The following is a 20,551-nucleotide window of genomic DNA, read 5'->3' on the forward strand; positions in this document are numbered from 1 at the left end:
ACTAAAGTGACAGGCGACCGGAAGCTCAGGGTCACCCGTACGGACTGAACGGAGGTGTTCCGCAAAGCGGTCGCCCAATCTGCGTTTGGTCCCCCCAGTGTAAAGGACACCGCATCGTGAGCAGCGAATACAGTACAAGTAAATCGCTGTTTCACCTGGAAGGGGTGTTTGGGGCCCTGGATAACGGGATGGGAGGAGGTAAAAGGGCATGTGTTGCATCTCCTCCGCTTGCACGGGAAGGTGCCAGGTGAATGGGAAGGTGTGATAGGGGTGATTGATGAGTGGACCAGCGTGTCGCGGAGGGAGCGGTCCCTTCGGAATGCTGAAAGGGGAGGGGAAGATGCATTTGGCGGTGGGATCACGTTGGAGGTGGCAGAAATGGCGGAGGATGATCGCTGAATGTGCCCGGGGGTCTCCCTGGTTAGGGGCAGTGCCCGGGGGTCTGCCTGGTCAGGGGCAGTGCCCGGGGGTCTCCCTGGGGGGGTCTCCCTGGTCAGGGGGCAGTGCCCGGGGGTCTCCCTGGTCAGGGGGCAGTGCCCGGGGGTCTCCCTGGTCAGGGGGCAGTGCCCGGGGGTCTCCCTGGTCAGGGGGCAGTGCCCGGGGGGTCACCCTGGTCAGGGGGCAGTGCCCAGGGGTCTCCCTGGTCAGGGGGCAGTGCCCGGGAGTCTCCCTGGTCAGGGGGCAGTGCCCAGGGAGTCTCCCTGGTCAGGGGGCAGTGCCCAGGGAGTCTCCCTGGTCAGGGGGCAGTGCCCAGGGAGTCTCCCTGGTCAGGGGGCAGTGCCCGGGGGGGGGTCTCCCTGGTCAGCGGGCAGTGCCCGGGGGGGTCTCCCTGGTCAGCGGGCAGTGCCCGGGGGGGTCTCCCTGGTCAGCGGGCAGTGCCCGGGGGTCTCCCTGGTCAGCGGGCAGTGCCCGGGGGGGTCTCCCTGGTCAGCGGGCAGTGCCCGGGTGGTCTCCCTGGTCAGGGGGCAGTGCCCGGGGGGTCGCCTTGGTCATTGGGCAGTGCCAGGGGAGTCGCCTTGGTCAGGGGGCAGTGCCCAGGGGGGTCTCCCTGGTTAGTGAATGGTCAGGGGGAAATCAGTGGACCGTCAGTGGATGGTTACTAGCGGTCAGTGGATGGTAAGTGGACCATCAGTGGATACACATTACTTGTCAGCAGATGGTCAGTGGCAGCCCACTGATAGTCCATTGATGGTCAGTGGCGGTCACTGAAGGTCCACTGATGGTCACTGGGTGGTCGCTGGCGGTCACTGGGTGGTCGCTGGCGGTCACTGGGTGGTCGCTGGCGGTCACTGGGTGGTCGCTGGCGGTCACTGGGTGGTCGCTGGCGGTCACTGGGTGGTCGCTGGCGGTCACTGGGTGGTCGCTGGCGGTCACTGGGTGGTCGCTGGCGGTCACTGGGTGGTCGCTGGCGGTCACTGGGTGGTCGCTGGCGGTCACTGGGTGGTCGCTGGCGGTCACTGGGTGGTCGCTGGCGGTCACTGGGTGGTCGCTGGCGGTCACTGGGTGGTCGCTGGCGGTCACTGGGTGGTCGCTGGCGGTCACTGGGTGGTCGCTGGCGGTCACTGGGTGGTCGCTGGCGGTCACTGGGTGGTCGCTGGCGGTCACTGGGTGGTCGCTGGCGGTCACTGGGTGGTCGCTGGCGGTCACTGGGTGGTCGCTGGCGGTCACTGGGTGGTCGCTGGCAGTCACTGGGTGGTCGCTGGCAGTCACTGGGTGGTCGCTGGCAGTCACTGGGTGGTCGCTGGCAGTCACTGGGTGGTCGCTGGCAGTCACTGGGTGGTCGCTGGCAGTCACTGGGTGGTCGCTGGCAGTCACTGGGTGGTCGCTGGCAGTCACTGGGTGGTCGCTGGCAGTCACTGGGTGGTCGCTGGCAGTCACTGGGTGGTCGCTGGCAGTCACTGGGTGGTCGCTGGCAGTCACTGGGTGGTCGCTGGCAGTCACTGGGTGGTCGCTGGCAGTCACTGGGTGGTCGCTGGCAGTCACTGGGTGGTCGCTGGCAGTCACTGGGTGGTCGCTGGCAGTCACTGGGTGGTCGCTGGCAGTCACTGGGTGGTCGCTGGCAGTCACTGGGTGGTCGCTGGCAGTCACTGGGTGGTCGCTGGCAGTCACTGGGTGGTCGCTGGCAGTCACTGGGTGGTCGCTGGCAGTCACTGGGTGGTCGCTGGCAGTCACTGGGTGGTCGCTGGCAGTCACTGGGTGGTCGCTGGCAGTCACTGGGTGGTCGCTGGCAGTCACTGGGTGGTCGCTGGCAGTCACTGGGTGGTCGCTGGCAGTCACTGGGTGGTCGCTGGCAGTCACTGGGTGGTCGCTGGCAGTCACTGGGTGGTCGCTGGCAGTCACTGGGTGGTCGCTGGCAGTCACTGGGTGGTCGCTGGCAGTCACTGGGTGGTCGCTGGCAGTCACTGGGTGGTCGCTGGCAGTCACTGGGTGGTCGCTGGCAGTCACTGGGTGGTCGCTGGCAGTCACTGGGTGGTCGCTGGCAGTCACTGGGTGGTCGCTGGCAGTCACTGGGTGGTCGCTGGCAGTCACTGGGTGGTCGCTGGCAGTCACTGGATGGTCAGTGGAGGCCCACTGAAGGTCAGTGGATGGTCAGTGAATGGTCACTGACAGTCACTGGATGGTCAGTGGAGGCCCACTGAAGGTCAGTGGATGGTCAGTGAATGGTCACTGACAGTCACTGGATGGTCACTAAGAACATAAGAAATAGGAGCAGGAGTCGGCCATTCGGCCCCTCGAGCCTGCTCCACCATTCAATAAGATCATGGCTGATCATCGACCTCAACTCCACTTTCCTGCACTATCCCCATATCCCTTGATTCCCTTAATATCCAAAAATCTATCGATCTCTGTCTTGAATATACTCAATGACTGAGCCTCCACAGCCCTCTGGGGTAGAGAATTCCAAAGATTCACCACCCTCTGAGTGAAGAAATTTCTCCTCATCTCAGTCCTAAATGGCCGACCCCTTATTCTGAGACTGTGACCCCTGGTTCTAGACACTCCAGCCAGGGGAAACAACCTCCCTGCATCTACCCTGTCAAGCCCTGTAGGATTTTGTACATTTAAATGACATCACCTCTCATTCTTCTAAACTCTAGAGATTATAAGGGAAGGTCATGTCTGACAAACTTGATTGAATTTTTTGAGGAGGTAACAAGGAGGGTAGATGAGGGTAGTGCGTTTGATGTAGTCTATATGGACTTAAGTATGGCAGACTGGTCAGGAAGTTAAAAGCCCATGGGATCCAGGGCAAAGTGTCAAGTTGGATTCAAAACTGGCTCGGAGGCAGAAAGCAGAGGGTAATGGTTGATGGGTGTTTTTGTGACTGGAAGGCTGTTTCCAGTGGGGTTCCGCAGGGCTCAGTACTAGGTCCCTTGCTTTTTGTGGTATATATCAATGATCTAGACTTGAATATAGGGGGTATGATTAAGAAGTTTGCAGATGATACTAAAATCGGCCGTGTGGTTGATACTGAAGAAGGAAGCTGTAGACTGCAGGAAGATATCAATAAATTGGTCAGGTGGGCAGAACAGTGGCAAATGGATTTCAATCCGGAGAAGTGCGAGGTAATGCATTTGGGGAGGGCTAACAAGGAAAGGGAATACACATTAAATGGTAGGACACTGAGTAGTGTAGAGGAACAAAGGTCCCTGAAGGTAGCAGGCCAGGTAGATAAGGTGGTTAAGAAGGCATACGGAATGCTTGCCTTTATTAGCCGTGGCATAGAATACAAGGGCTGGGGGGGGTTATGCTTCAACTGTATAAAACACTAGTTAGGCCTCAGCTAGAGTACTGCGTGCAGTTCTGGTCACCACATTACAGGAAAGATGTGATTGCACTAGAGAGGGTACAGAGGAGATTTACAAGGATGTTGCTGGGAGTAGAGAATCTTAGCTACGAGGAAAGACTGGATAGGCTGGGTCTGTTTTCCTTGGAACAGAGGAGGCTGAGGGGAGACCTTATTGAGGTGTATAAAATTATGAGGGGCATAGATAAAGTGGATAGAAAGGACCTATTTCCCTTAGCAGAGGGGTCAAAAACCAGGGGGCACAGATTTAAAGTAATTGGTGGAAGGTTTAGAGGGGATTTGAGGGGAAATTTCTTCACCCAGAGGGTTGTGGGGGTCTGGAACTCGCTGCCTGAAAGGGTGGTAGAGGCAGGAACCCTAACCACATTTAAAAAGTACTTGGATGTGCACTTGGGATGCTGTAACCTGCAGGGCTACGGAACAAGAGCTGGGGAGTGGGATTAGGCTGGATAGCTCTTTGTTGGCCGGCGCGGACACGATGGGCCGAAATGGCCTCCTTCCGTGCTGTAATTTTCTATGATTCAACTCAATCTCCCCTCAAAGGACAATCCCCCATCCCAGGAACCAGTCTGGTGAACCTTCGTTGCACTCCCTCTATGGCAAGTATATCCTTCCTTAGGTAAGGAGACCAAAACTGTCCACAATACTCCAGGTGTGGTCTCACCAGGGCCCTATATAATTGCAGTAAGACGTCTTTACTCTTATACTCAAATCCTCTTGTAATAAAGGCCAACATACCATTTGCTTTCCTAATTGCTTGCTGTACCTGCATGTTAACTTTCAGTGATTCGTGTACAAGGACACCCAGGTCCCTCTGAACACCAACATTTCCCAATCTCTCACCATTTAAAAAATACTCTGCTTTTCTATTTTTCCTACCAAAGTGGATAACTTCACATTTCTTCATATTATATTCCATTTGCCATGTTCTTGCCCACTCACTTAGCCTGTCTATATCCCCTTGAAGCCTCCTTGCATCCTCCTCACAACTTACATTCTCACCCAGCTTTGTATCACCAGCAAACTTGGATATATTACATTTGGTCCCCTCATCCAAATCATTGATGTAGATTGTGAATAGCTGAGGCTCAAGCACTGATCCTTGCGGTACCCCACTGGTTACAGCCTGCCAACCCGAAAATGACCCATTTATTCCTACTCTCTGTTTTCTGTCCATTAACCAATCCTCAATCCATGCTAGTATATTACCCCCAATCCCATGAGCTCTTATTTTGTTTAATAACCTCTTGTGTGACACCTTATCAAATGCCTTCTAAAAATCCAAATACACCACATCCACTGGTTCCCCCTTATCTATTCTGCTAGTTACATCCTCAAAAAACTAACAGATTTGTCAAACACGATTTCCCTTTCCTAAATCCGTGTTGACTCTGCCCAATCCTATTATTATTTTCTAAGTGCCCTGTTACCATGTCCTTAATAATAGATTCCAGCATTTTCCCTACATCTGATGTCAGGCTAACTGGTCTGTAGTTCCCAATTTTCTCTCTCCCTCCTTTCTTAAATAGTGGGGTTACATTTACTACCTTCCAATCCGCAGGAACCGTTCCAGAATCTATGGAATTTTGGAAGATGACAACCAATGCATTAACTATCTCTACAGACACCTCTTCCAAAATCCTAGGATGTCGGCCATCAGGTCCAGGGGATTTATCGGCTTTCAGTCCCATTAATTTCTCCAGTACTATTTTTTTTACTAATACTAATTTCTTTCAGTTCCTCATTCTCGCTAGACCCTTGGTTCTCCACTATTTGTGGGAAGTTTTTTGCGTCTTCTTCCGTGAAGACAGACAGAAAGTATTTGTTTAATTTCGCTGCCATTTCCTTATTCCCCATTATAATTTCTCCTGTCTCAGCCTGTAAGGGACCCACATTTACTTTCGCTAATCTTATCCTTTTTACATACCTATAGAAGCTTTTACAATCTGTTTTTATGTTTCTCGCTAGTTTACTCTCATTCTATTTTCCCTTTCTTTATCAATTTCTTGGTCCTCCTTTGTTGAATTCTAAAATCCTCCCAATCCTCAGGTTTACTACTCTTTTTGGCAGCATTATAAGCCTCTTCCTTTGATCTAATACCATCTTTAACTTCTCTTGTTAGCCACGGTTGGACCACTTTTCCTGTGGGGTTTCTGTGCCTTAAAGGAATGTTTATTTGTTGTAAATTATGTATTAATTCTTTAAATGCTAGTCATTGCTCGAACACTGTCATACCTTTTAATGCAGTTTCCCAATCTACCTTAGCCAACTCAGTGAATGGTCAGTGGCGGTCACTAGTGGTCAGTGAATGGTCAGTGGCGGTCACTAGCGATCAGTGAATGGTCAGTGGCGGTCACTAGCGATCAGTGAATGGTCAGTGGCGGTCACTAGCAATCAGTGAATGGTCAGTGGTGGTCACTAGCGGTCAATGAATGGTCAGTGGACGGTCACTAGCGATCAGTGAGTGGTCAGTGGTGGTCACTAGCGATCAGTGAATGGTCAGTGGTGGTCACTAGCGGTCAATGAATGGTCAGTGGACGGTCACCAGCGATCAGTGAATGGTCAGTGGTGGTCACTAGCGGTCAGTGGATGGTCACTAGTGGTCAGTGAATGGTCAGTGGTGGTCACTAGCGGTCAGTGGATGGTCACTAGCGGTCAGTGGATGGTCACTAGCGGTCAGTGGATGGTCACTAGCGGTCAGTGGACGGTCACTAGCGGTCAGTGGCGGTCTGTGGACGGTCACTGACGGTCACTAGCGGTCAGGGGACGGTCACTAGCGGTCAGGGGACGGTCACTAGCGGTCAGGGGACGGTCACTAGCGGTCAGTGGCGGTCACTAGCGGTCAGTGGACGGTCACTAGCGGTCAGTGGACGGTCACTAGCGGTCAGTGGACGGTCACTAGCGGTCAGTGGCGGTCACTAGCGGTCAGTGGCGGTCACTAGCGGTCAGGGGACGGTCACTAGCGGTCAGTGGACGGTCACTAGCGGTCAGTGGCCGGTCACCAGCGGTCAGTGGCCGGTCACCAGCGGTCAGTGGCCGGTCACCAGCGGTCAGTGGCCGGTCACCAGCGGTCAGTGGCCGGTCACCAGCGGTCAGTGGCCGGTCACCAGCGGTCAGTGGCCGGTCACCAGCGGTCAGTGGCCGGTCACCAGCGGTCAGTGGCCGGTCACCAGCGGTCAGTGGCCGGTCACCAGCGGTCAGTGGCCGGTCACCAGCGGTCAGTGGCCGGTCACCAGCGGTCAGTGGCCGTCACCAGCGGTCTGTGGACGGTCACCAGCGGTCAGTGGCGGTCACCAGCGGTCAGTGGCCGGTCACCAGCGGTCAGTGGCCGGTCACCAGCGGTCAGTGGCCGGTCACCAGCGGTCTGTGGACGGTCACTAGCGGCAGTGGCGGTCACTAACGGTCTGGGGACGGTCACTAGCGGTCAGGGGACGGTCACTAGCGGTCAGGGGACGGTCACTAGCGGTCAGGGGACGGTCACTAGCGGTCAGGGGACGGTCACTAGCGGTCAGGGGACGGTCACTAGCGGTCAGGGGACGGTCACTAGCGGTCAGGGGACGGTCACTAGCGGTCAGGGGACGGTCACTAGCGGTCAGGGGACGGTCACTAGCGGTCAGGGGACGGTCACTAGCGGTCAGGGGACGGTCACTAGCGGTCAGTGGCGGTCACTAGCAGTCAGTGGATGGTCACTAGCGGTCAGTGGATGGTCACTAGCGGTCAGTGGATGGTCACTAGCGGTCTGGATGGTCACTAGCGGTCAGTGGATGGTCACTAGTGGTCAGTGGCGGTCACTAGCGGTCACTAGTGGTCAGTGGCGGTCACTAGCGGTCAATGGATGGTCACTAGCGGTCTGGATGGTCACTAGCGGTCAGTGGTGGTCACTAGCGGTCAGTGGCGGTCAATGGCGGTCACTAGCGGTCAGTGGCGGTCACTAGTGGTCAGTGGATGGTCACTAGCGGTCTGGATGGTCACTAGCGGTCAATGGCAGTCACTAGCGGTCAGTGGCGGTCACTAGCGGTCAGTGGCGGTCAATAGCGGTCAGTGGCGGTCAATAGCGGTCAGTGGCGGTCACTAGCGGTCAGTGGCGGTCACTAGTGGTCAGTGGATGGTCACTAGCGGTCTGGATGGTCACTAGCGGTCAATGGCGGTCACTAGCGGTCAGTGGCGGTCACTAGCGGTCAGTGGCGGTCACTAGCGGTCAGTGGCGGTCACTAGCGGTCAGTGGCGGTCACTAGCGGTCAGTGGCGGTCACCAGATGGTCACTTACATTGGCGGTTTCTTTGGCTCCCCTTCGAATTTCAGTTTCTTGGAATGCTGCGCTGAGGCCGGTGACCAGCGACTCTCCGTTAGTTCCCTCTGCAACACAACACGAGCTCTCGTTATAACAACACGCTCTGAACCGTCTCTGTAAACACTGGGGTGGGCGGGGGAAGGGCAACGGGGCAGGTGATGGGAGGACAGGGATGGGTCAGACACTGGGCAGGTGGGGCTCGTTTTCACATCTCCTCTGCAGGACAGCGGCACCTCAGACAGGCCAACTCTGGAGTTAGTGATTTAGTTAGATCGGAAGGGTAAGAATAGCTCCGAGCTTTCGTTACCATATTATAATAATACATTAACTCCACAACGACTTCATTAACCACTGCCAGTGTGTCTCAGTACAGCCCCCACGCAATCCAAATTGTCCGCATGTGGTCAATGTTACAATTCTGTGTTTATTGTTCACCCAGAACTGTTTTATTCAACATCTGAGTGACTTGTTCCACCACTTCAGAGGGCAGTAGAGTCAAGCACACAGTGTGGGACTGGAGTCACGTGTAGCCTAGGCCGCGCAGGGGCGGCAGGTTCCCTTCCCTCAAGGACATCAGTGACCCAGTTGGGTTTTTCTGACAATCTGGCAATTTTCATGGTGATTTTTCCTGGTGCCAGCTCACGGATTACCAGATTTATTCAATTCACTTTCCCAACTTGCCCTGGTGGGAATTGAACAAACGATCCCTGGGTATCTAGCCCAGGTCCTGAATCATCAGAAAGGCTTTAATAAATATATTCATCAGAAACCAGCAGAAAAAATCTTTCTGTATTTACCTTCTCAAGACCTCTCTTAATTTTGCACACCTCCATTATATATAGCACGGGTTACATACAGAGTAAAGCTCCCTCTACACTGTCCCATCAAACACTCCCAGGGCAGGTACAGCACGGGTTAGATACAGAGTAAAGCTCCCTCTACACTGTCCCATCAAACACTCCCAGGGCAGGTACAGCACGGGTTACATACACAGTAAAGCTCCCTCTACACTGTCCCATCAAACACTCCCAGGGCAGGTATAGCACGGGTTAGATACAGAGTAAAGCTCCCTCTACACTGTCCCATCAAACACTCCCAGGGCAGGTACAGCACAGGTTAGATACAGAGTAAAGCTCCCTCTACACTGTCCCATCAAACACTCCCAGGGCAGGTACAGCATGGGTTAGATAGAGAGTAAAGCTCCCTCTACACTGTCACATCAAACACTCCCAGGGCAGGTACAGCACGGGTTAGATACAGAGTAAAGCTCCCTCTACACTGTCCCATCAAACACTCCCAGGGCAGGTAGACAGTCGAAGTCTCTGTACTTGTGGCCTCTCTGAGTGAGCTGCAATGTTGCTGCTGAATTGGGATGTCCTTTGCTGCATGTAAATATTTATCACTGAAACAGATTATCTGGTCACTATCACATTGCTGTTTGTGGGAGCTTGCTGTGCACAAATTGGCTGCCGCGTTTCCTACATTGCAACAGTGACTACACTTCATTGGCTGAGGTCGAGGAAGGCGCTATCGAAATGCAACTCTTTCTTGCTCAAGTCACTCCCTGGGCTGTCACTTGTGGAAAGCCCACTGGGGTGAGGAACCAGGAGGGCAGTTGTCTCCCCCCCAGGACCCGTCTCCCCCGGCGGGACCCGTCTCCCCCGGCGGGACCCGTCTCTCCCAGCAACAGTCAGCACCTCCAGGAGTCAAGAGGAGAGAGCTGGGGTGGGGGCTGGGGGGAAAGGAGGACAATCTGCGCCGCACACACCTCGTATCTCCTCTGGTCGTCCGCAGCCTTCTTAATCCAGGGAATCTTCTCCTTCTTCTCCATGGCCTTCCAGGCGGCCTCCATTGCTGATTGCGCCTTCTTGCGGTCGTTCTGCGGGTGTGAGGACCAGCGGGTAGAAATGGTTAAAAAAGCAAGATAGACTTCGCACAATAAACTGGAACTTAACAAGAACAACCCAACCCGCCAATGTGGGAGATCCGAGCTGCAACCGGTGGCAGGGCCGACAACTGACAGGCTAAACGGCCTTCTCTCTCTCCGTCTGTCACTCTCTCTCTCCGTCTGTGTCACTCTCTCTCTCTCTGTCTGTGTCACTCTCTCTCTTTCTGTTGGTGTCTCACCCTCGCTCTCTCCTTCCCTCTGTCTGTCTGTCTTCCTCCCTCCCTCCCACCGTCTCTCTCCCTCTCGGTTGGTCTCTGCCTCTCTCGCACCCCACCCCCCCTCTGTCTCTCTCCCTCCCCCTCTCTCTCCAATCTGTCTGTCTGTCTGTCGCTCTCTCTCTCTCTCTCTCTCCCCCCCTTCTGTCTTTCGCTCTCTCTCTCCCCTCTGTCTCTCTCTCCCCACATAGAAAGCTGGTTAACAAAACTGAGGCTCATGGAATAGAAACATAGAAGATAGGAGCAGGAGTAGGCCATTCGGCCCCTCGAGCCAGTTCCACCATTTAATGAGATCATGGCTGATCATCCAAATTCAGTACCCTGTCCCTGCTTTCTCTCCACATCCCTTTAGGCTTAAGAAATATATCTAACTCCTTCTTGAATATATTTAATGAATTGGCCTCAACTGCCTTCTATGGTAGAGAATTCCACAGGTTCACCACTCTCTGGGTGAAGAAATTCCTCCTCATCTCTGTCCTAAATGGCTTACCCCTTATCCTTAGACTGTGACCCCTGGTTCTGGACTCCCCCCGTCATCGGGAACAACCTTCCTGCATCTAGTCTGTCCAGGCCTGTGAGAATATTATAAGTTTCAATGAGATCCCCTCTCGTTCCTCTAAACTCCAGCGAATATAAGCCCAATCGACCCAATCTCTCTTCATACGTCATTCCTGCCATCCCAGGTATCAGTCTGGTGAATCTTCACTGCACTCCCTCCATGGCAAGAACATCCTTCCTCAGATAAGGCGACCAAAACTGCACACAATACTCAAGGTGTGGTCTCACCAAGGCCGTGTACAACTGCAACAAGACATCCTTGCTCCTGTACTCGAATCCTCTCGCTATGAAGGCCAACATACCACTTGAAACATAGAAGATAGGAGCAGGAGTAGGCCATTCGGCCCTTCGAGCCTGCTCCGCCATTCAATGAGATCATGGCTGATCATCCAAATTCAGTACCCTGTCCCTGCCTTCTCCCGATATCCCTTGATCCCTTTAGCCTTAAGAAATATATCCAACTCTTTCTTGAATATATTTAATGAACTGGCCTCCACCGCCCTCTGTGGCAGAGAATTCCACAGGTTCACCACTCTCTGGGTGAAGAAATTCCTCCTCATTTCAGTCCTAAATGGCTTACCCCTTATCCTTAGACTATGCCCCCTGGTTCTGGACTCCCCGGCCATCAGAAACATCCTTTCTGCATCTAGTCTGTCCAGGCCTGACAAAATTTTATAGGTTTCGATGAGATCCCCTCTCAATCTTCTAAACTCCAATGTAAGAAGTCACACAACACCAGGTTATAGTCCAACAGCTTTATTTGAAATCACAAGCTTTCGGAGCGCTGCTCCTTCTTCAGGTGAAGTGGAGAAATGCATAAAGACACAGCTTATATAGTCAGAGAATCATGTCAGATGTTTACAGGTAACCTTTCCAACTGCCATTTATCACACCTCGGCAGAGAGATAATCACAGCAGTCAAAGGTGTGAATGGTGTCCAAACAGGTCAGTCAGGGAAACATTACATCAAAGAACAATGAGGTGGGGTCACAAGGGGTCAAATATTGCAGATGCTGGGGTCTGTATGAAAAACAAAAAAACAGACAAAAAACATTTTTTTTTTTTGGCTGGAAATCACAGCAGGTCCGGCCGCATCTGTGTAGAGAGAACAAGCCAATGTCGACTCGAGTCTGGATGACCCTGCATCAGGTGGGGTTACATGTAGCGTGACATGAACCCAAGATCTCGGTTGAGGCCATCCTCATGGGTGCGGAACTTGGCTATCAGTTTCTGCTCGACGATTTTGCGTTGTCGTGTGTCTCGAAGGCCACCTTGGAGAATGCTTACCCGAAGATCGGAGGCTGAATGTCCTTGACTGCTGAAGTGTTCCCCGACTGGGAGGGAACACTCCTGCCTGGTGATTGTTGCGCGGTGTCCGTTCATCCGTTGTCGCGGTGTCTGCATGGTCTCGCCGATGTACCATGCTCCGGGGCATCCTTTCCTGCAACGTATGAGGTAGACAACGTTGGCCGAGTCACATGAGTATGTACCATGTACCTGGTGGGTGGTGTCCTCACGTGTGATGATGGTATCTGTGTTGATGATCTGGCATGTCTTGCAGAGGTTGCTGTGGCAGGGTTGTGTGGTGTCATGGTCGCTGTTCTCCTGAAAGCTGGGTAATTTGCTGCGAACGATGGTCTGTTTGAGGTTAGGCGGCTGTTTGAAAGTGAGTAGTGGAGGCGTGGGGATGGCCTTAGCGAGGTGTTCGTCGTCATCGATGACATGTTGAAGGCTGCGAAGAACATGGTGTAGTTTCTCCGCTCCGGGGAAGTACTGGACGACGAAGGGTACTCTGTTGGTTGTGTCCCGTGTTTGTCTTCTGAGGAGGTCTATGCGATTCTTCGCTGTGGCCCATCGGAACTGTCGATCGACGAGTCGAGCGTTATATCCCGTTCTTACAAGGGCGTCTTTCAGTGTCTGTAGGTGTCCATCGCGTTCCTCCTCGTCTGAGCAGATCCTGTGTATTCGCAGGGCTTGTCCATAGGGGATGGCTTCTTTAACGTGGTTAGGGTGGAAGCTGGAGAAGTGAAGCATCGTGAGGTTGTCCGTGGGCTTGCGGTAGAGTGAAGTGCTGAGGTGTCCGTCTTTGATGGAGATTCGTGTGTCCAGGAATGAGACTGATTCTGAGGAGTAGTCCATGGTGAGTTTGATGGTGGGATGGAACTTGTTGATGTTATCGTGTAGTCTTTTCAGTGATTCTTCGCCGTGGGACCATAGGAAGAAAATGTCGTCGATGTATCTGGTGTATAGCGTTGGTTGGAGATCCTGTGCAGCAAAGAAGTCTTGCTCGAACTTGTGCATGAAGATGTTTGCGTATTGGGGTGCGAATTTGGTCCCCATGGCTGTTCCGTGTGTTTGGGTAAAGAACTGGTTGTCGAAGGTGAAGACATTGTGGTCAAGGATGAAGCGGATGAGTTGTAGGATGGCGTCTGGAGATTGGCTGTTGTTGGTGTTGAGTACTGAGGCTGTCGCAGCGATGCCGTCTAAACTCCAGTGAGTATAAGCCCAATCGACACAATCTCTCCTCATACGTCATTCCTGCCATCCCAGGTATCAGCCTGGTGAATCTTCGCTGCACTCCTTCCATGGCAAGAACGTCCTTCCTCAGGAAAGGCGACCAAAACTGCACACAATACTCAAGGTGCGGTCTCATCAAGGCCCTGTACAACTGTAGCAAGACATCCTTGTTCCTGTACTCGAACCCTCTTGCTACGAAGGCCAACATACCATCTGCCTTCTTGACCGCCTGCTGCACCTGCATGCTTACCTTCAGCGACTGGTGCACAAGAATACCCAGGTCTCTTTACACTTCCCCTTCTCCCAATCTATTGCCATTCAAATAATAATCTGCCTTCCTGTTTTTGCCACCAAAGTGGATAACCTCACATTTATCCACATTATAGTGCATTTGCCATGTTTCTGCCCAATCACCCAACCTGTCCAAATCGTACTGGAGTTTCACGGCATCCTCCTCGCAGCTTACCCTCCTCGCAGCTTACCCTCCCACCCAGCTTTGTGTCATCTGCAAATTTGGAGATATTACATCCAATTCCCTCGTCCAGATCATTAATATATATTGTGAACAGCTGGGGTCTGATGCGCTATCAATTACTCATAAAAGACTGAGAGTTAGAAGAGTAACTAAAGGCTTTTATTAACAACAGAATGGAGGTCTGCCTCGAGTGGTCGACCGGTCCAGGATACAAAGGGCTGGGGAGCAGTCACCTTTATACTAGGACCTGTGGGAGGAGTCAGCCGAGGCATGTCCAGGCATGTACACAGTGGAATACAAACAGGACAAACAGGAATACAAACAGTGGTTTACCACAGGGTCCTAGGACTGATCCTTGCGGTACCTCACTAGTCACTGCCTGCCACTCGGAAAACGACCTGTTTATTCTAACTCTTTGCTTTCTGTCCACCAACCAGCTCTCTATCCAAGTCAATACCTTGCCCCCAATCCCATGTGCCTTAATTTTGCACGCTAATCTGTTATGTGGGACCTTATCGAAAGCCTTCTGAAAGTCCAAATACACCACATCCACTGGTTCTCCCTTATCTATTCTACCAGTTACATCCTCAAAAAATTCCAGTAGTTTAGTCAAGCACGATTTATCTTTTGTAAATCCATGTTGACTTTGTCCGATCCTGTCACTGTTTTCCAAGTGCTCTGCTATTACATCTTTTATAATGGACTCTAGCATTTTCCCCACTACCGATGTCAGACTTATATAATTCCCCGTTTTCTCTCTATCACCTTTTTTAAATAGTGGGGTTACATTAGCTACCCTCCAATCCATGGGAACTGTGCCAGAGTCTATAGAATTTTGGAAGATGACCAGCAATGCATCTACTATTTCTAGGGCCATTTCCTTAAGTACCCTAGGATGTAGATTATCAGGTCCTGGGGATTTATCGGCCTTCAAACCCGTCAATTTCCCTAACACCATTTCCCTACAAATACTGATTTCATTCAGTTCCTCCCTTTCATCAGACCCTATGTTCCCCGACATCTCTGGGAGGTTATTTGTGTCCTCCTTTGTGAAGACAGAACCAAAGTAATTGGTCAGTAATTTCTTTGTTCCCCATTATAAATTCCCCTGATTCTGACTGCAAGGGACCTACACTTGACTTCACCAATCTTTTTCTCTTCACATATCTATAGAAGCTTTTACAGTCAGTTTTTATGTTCCATGCAAGCTTACTCTCATACTCTATTTCCCCCCTCTTAATTAATCCTTTTGCCCTCCTTTGCTGAATCCTAAACTGCTCCCAATCCTCAGGTTTGCTGCTTTTTCTGGACAATTTATATGTCCTCTCCTTGGATCTTATGCTATCCCTAATTTCCCTTGTTAGCCAATGTTGAGTCACCTTTTTTGTTTTGTTTTTATGCCAAACAGGGATGAACAAATTCTGTAGTTCATCTATGCGATCTTTAAATGTTTGCCATTGCCTATCCACCGTCAACCCTTTAAGTAACGTTCCCCAATCCATCCTACCCAACTCGCACCTCATACCATTGTAGTTTCCTTTATTTAAATACAGGACCCTAGTCTCTGAGTCAACTACGTCACTCTCCATCTTAATGAAGAATTCTATCATATTATGATTGCTCCTCCCCACGCACAACAAGATTTCTAATCAATCCTTTCTCATTACATAATACCCAGTCTAAGATGGCCTGATCTCTAGTTGGTTCCTCGACATATTGGTCCAGGAAACCATCCCGTATACACTCTAGGAATTCCTCATCCACAGTATTGTTACTAATTTGGTTAGCCCAATCTATATGTAGATTAAAATCACCCATGATAACTGCTGTGCCCTTATTGCACGCGTCTCTAATTTCCCGTTTAATGCCATCCCCAACCTCTGCATTACTGTCTGGGGGGTCTGTATACAACTCCCACTAACGTTTACTGCCCCTTGGTATTTCTCAGCTCTACCGATACAGATTCCACATCATCAGAGCTAATATTCTTCCTTACTATTGTGTTAATCTCCTCTTTAACCAGCAATGCTACCCCACCTCCTTTTCCTTTTTGCCTGTCCTTCCTGAATATTGAATACCCCTGGATGTTGAATTCCCAGCCTTGGCCACCCTGGAGCCATGTCTCCGTAATCCCAATTATATCATATCCATTTACATCTATTTGTGCAGCTAATTCATCCACCTTATTACGAATGCCGCTCACATTAAGACACAAAGCGTTCAGACTAGATGGGTCAGTGGCAGCTTGGATAAGGAATTGGCTTAAGGACAGAAAACAGCGAGTTGTGGTAAATGGCTGTTTTTCAGACTGGAGGATGGTAGACAGTGGTGTTCCCCAAGGGTCAGTGCTGGGGCCACTGCTTTTTTTGATATATATAAATGACCTGGATATTGGAATACAAAGTAGAATTTCTAAATTTGCCGATGACACCAAACTTGGGGGTGTGGCAAACAATCGACTGCAACAGGACATAGAAAGGCTAGCAGAATGGGCAGACAAGTGGCAGATGGAATTTAATACAGAGAAGTGTGAGGTGATGCATTTTGGCAGAAGGAACAGGGAAAGGCAATATACACTTAATGGCATAGTTTTAAAGAGTGTGCAGGGACAGAGGGACCTGGGAGTTAATGTGCACAGGTCCCTGAAGGTGGCAGGACATATTGAGAGAATGGTTAACAAAGCATATGGAATCTTGAGCTTCATAAATAGAGGTATTAAATACAAAAGTGGAGAAGTTATGCTGAACCTTTATAAAGCGCTGGTTAGGCCACAACTGGAGTATTGCATTCAGTTCTGGTCACCACACTTTAGGAAGCATGTGAAGGCACTTGAGAGGGTGCAGAGGAGATTTACCAAAATGGTTCCGGGGATGGGGGATCTTAGCTACAAGGACAGGTTGGAGAAGCTGGATTTGTTTTCATTAGAGCAGAGGAGGTTGAGGGGTGATTTGATAGAGGTGTACAAGATTATGACGGGTTTGGATAGGCTAGACGGGGAAAGGCTGTTCCCACCAGTTGATGGTACAAGGACTAGGGGACACAGATTTAAGGTTTTGGGCAATAGATACAGGGGGGATGTGAGGAAAAACTTTTTTACACAGCGGGTGGTGATAGAAACATAGAAAATAGGAGCAGGAGTAGGCCATTCGGCCCTTCGAGCCTGCTCCGCCATTCAATATGATCATGGCGATCCTCTATCTCAATGCCATATTCCCGCTCTACCCCCGTACCCCTTGATGCCATTTGTGTCTGGAAATCTATCTATCTCCTTCTTAAATATATTCAGTGACTTGGCCTCCACAGCCTTCTGTGGTAGAGAATTCCACAGGTTCACCACCATCTGAGTGAAGAAATTTCTCCTCATCTCAGTCCTAAATGTCCTACCCCATATCCTGAGGCTGTGACCCATCATTCTAAGTGTCCTGTTATCACACCCTTTATAATAGACTCTAGCATTTTCCCTACTACTGATGTTAGGCTAACCGGTCTGTAGTTCCCCGTTTTCTCTCTCCCTCCTTTTTTAAATAGTGGGGTTACATTTGCCACCCTCCAATCTGCAGGAACTGTTCCATAATCTATAGAATTTTGGAAGACAACAACCAATGCATCCACTATTTCCATGAATACCTCTTTTCGTACTCTGGGATGCAGATTATCAGGCCCTGGGGATTTATCAGCTTTCAGTCCCATTAATTTCTCCAGCACTACCTTTTTACCAATGCTAATTTCCTTTAATTCCTCCTTCTCACTAGACCCTTGGTTCCCTAGCATTTCTGGGAAGGTATTTGTGTCCTCTTCCGTGTAGAGAGAACCAAAGTATTTGTTTAATTGCTCTGCCATTTCCTTGTTCCCCATTATAAATTCTCCCGTTTTTGACTATAAGGGACTTACATTTGTCTTCACTAATCTTTTTCTTTTTACATACTTGTAGAAGCTTTTACAATCCGCTTTTATGTTCCTTGCAAGTTTATGCTCATACTCTATTTTTCCCCTCTTAATCAATCTCTTGGTCCTTTTTTGCTGAACTCTAAACTGCTCCCAATCCTCAGGTTTGCTACCTTCTCTAGCAACTTTATATGACTCCTCTTTGGATCTAATACTATCCTTAATTTCTCTTGTTAGCCACGGTTGGGCCGCTTTTCCTTTTGTGTTTTTGCGCCAGAAAGGAATGTATAACTGTTGCAATTCATGCATTCGTTCCTTAACTTTTAGCCATTGCCTATCCACCTTGATGCCTTTTAATGAAGCTCCCCAATCTATCATAGCCAACTCACTCCTCATAACATCGTAGTTTCCTTTGTTTAGATTTAGAACCCTAGTTTCGGATTGGACTTCTTCACTTTCCATCTTAATGAAGAATTCTATCATGTTATGGTCACTTTTCCCTAAAGGACCCCGCACAACAAGATTATTAATTAACCCCTTCTCATTGCTGCCGACGGAAGTGGTGGAAGCAGAGACACTCAATGTTTTCAAGGGGAGACTGGATAGGCACTTGAGGGAAATAAACTTGCAGGGCTATGGGGATAGAGCGGGGGAATAGGATTGACTGGATTGCTCTGCAGAGAGCCGGCACGGACTCGATGGGCCGAATGGCCTCCTTCTGTGCCATTATGACTGTAATATCTGGCAGAAGGCACATGTAATAGCACTATTAAAGCCTGGAAAAGATCCCTCAGATCCTAAGAGTTTTCGGCCAATTTCGCTGCTTTGCCACACCTATAAGCTGTTTGAACGCCTGATACTCAATAGGATAGCACCAACTGTAGATGAGAAGATCATTCCAGAGCAAGCAGGTTTCCGCCCCGGCAAATCAACAACAAGCCAACTGCTCAACCTCACACAACACATCGAAGATGGTTTTGAGCAAGGGATGGTAACAGGTGCTGTTTTTGTAGACCTGTCAGCAGCAGACGATACAGTGAACCATAGACGTCTCCTCTGCAAGATTCTAGAGATGACAAAAGAGATTCACTTAACAGAGCTGTTAGAAAGCATGCTTCAGAATCGCCGGTTCTATGTTGGACTAGGTGGGAAGCACAGCAGGTGGCGTATTCAGAAGAATGGTCTTCCTCAGGGCAGCGTGCTTGCACCGCTGATGTACAACATCTACCCGAATGACCAACCTATAGACGGTGTCACACGCCGTTTTATATATGCTGATGACTTATGTGTCACTGCCCAAAGCACTGATTTTAACACCGTGGAGAAAACGCTTTCTGAGGCCTTGGAGGGACTAAAATCCTACTATGAAGAAAACCACCTTCGTGCAAACCTATCAAAGACGCAAGTTTGTGCATTCCACCTCAGAAACCGTGAAGCTAAACGCCAGCTGAAAGTAACCTGGTGTGGAGCAACACTGACGCATTGCGAGCACCCTATCTACTTAGGAGTCACCCTTGACCGATGCCTCACCTTCAAGAACCACATCGAGAAGACAAAGGCAAAAGTGAGCGTACGAAACAACATCCTAAATAAGCTAACACAAGATGGGGAGCAAGCCCGAAAACATTGCGAACCAGTGCACTTGCTCTTTGCTATTCCACTGCCGAGTACGCCTGCCCTGCATGGGAAAGGTCTACTCATGCCAAGAAGATGGATGCCGTTCTGAATGCAAGCTGCCAATTTATCACAGGTTGCTTAAAACCAACAAACACCAACAGCCTATATATCCTGGCGGGTATCGCTCCCCCTGATATAAGAAGAACGGTAGCCAGCAAGAAAGAACGACTCCGTCAAACATCAGATGAGAGACACCCTCTGCATTGTCATACACCTACACTCAGCCGCCTAAAGTCAAGAAAGAGCTTCATGAACGGTGTTGTTCCATTACAATCAACCTCATCTGAAGCCCGCATCGCCTTGTGGAAAGACCGGCTCGCCAGTCTTGAACAACCCCCAGCGATGGAAATTTTACCTGATGAAAGCCTTCCCCCAGGAGCTAATTGCAACTGGGCAACCTGGAAGTGCCTTAACAGACTTAGGACCGGTGTAGGTTGCTCAAAGGTGTCACTAAGCAAATGGGGATATTCAACCAGCCCGACAACTTGTGAATGTGGAACTGAGGCACAGACTATGCAACATCTCCTGCAATGCCCATCGTTAGAGGAACCCTGCACTGTTGCAGATCTTGCCGAATTCAACAACAAGGCGCAAAAATGTGTCCAGTTCTGGCTGGGCTATGTATAGACTGTCCGTGGACACGATAAGAAGAAGAACTATCCTGAAACTCCCTCCTTGGGTGTCAGCCGTGGCTCAGTGGGCAGCACTCTCGCCTCGGAGTCAGAAGGTCGTGGGATCAAGCCCATCTCCAAAGACTTGAGCACAAAGTCTAGGCTGACACTCCAGTGCAGTACTGAGGGAGTGCTGCACTGTCAGAGATGCCGTCTTTTGGATGAGACATTAAACCGTGGCCCCGTCTGCCCTCTCAGGTGGATGTAAAAGATTCCAAGGTACTATTTTGAAGAAGAGCAGGGAAATTATCCCCGGTGTCCTGGGCCAATACTTATCCCTCAACCAACATAACAAAAACAGATTATCTGGTCATTATCACATTGCTGTTTGTGGGAGCTTGCTGTGCGCAAATTGGCTGTCGCATTTCCTACATTACAACAGTGACTACACTTCAAAAAGTACCTCATTGGCTGTAAATCGCTTTGTGACGTCCAGAGATTGTGAAAGGCGCTACAGAAATGCAAGTCTTTCTTTCTTTAATAACAGCACTGTGGGAGTACCTTCA

The 20,551-nt window shown here is 50.4% G+C and overlaps 1 protein-coding gene across 2 annotated transcripts in view; it reads right to left on the reverse strand.

Annotated features, from left to right (window-relative positions):
* ubtfl (upstream binding transcription factor, like) overlaps positions 1 to 20,551 on the reverse strand; it is a 205,880-nt gene that overhangs the window by 79,051 nt on the left and 106,278 nt on the right. For both annotated transcript variants that reach the window (XM_085992174.1, XM_085992175.1), the window contains 2 exons: positions 9,868 to 9,978; positions 8,076 to 8,164 (listed from right to left, as the gene is read on the reverse strand). In XM_085992174.1, the coding sequence (XP_085848300.1) occupies positions 8,076 to 8,164; positions 9,868 to 9,978 (200 nt within the window). The remainder of the gene's footprint in view (positions 1 to 8,075; positions 8,165 to 9,867; positions 9,979 to 20,551) is intronic.

This window comes from Somniosus microcephalus, chromosome 7 (genome assembly GCF_052327205.1).
Source record: "Somniosus microcephalus isolate GS21.2 chromosome 7, FLI_Smic_1.0, whole genome shotgun sequence".
NCBI classification, from domain to species: Eukaryota; Metazoa; Chordata; class Chondrichthyes; order Squaliformes; family Somniosidae; genus Somniosus; species Somniosus microcephalus.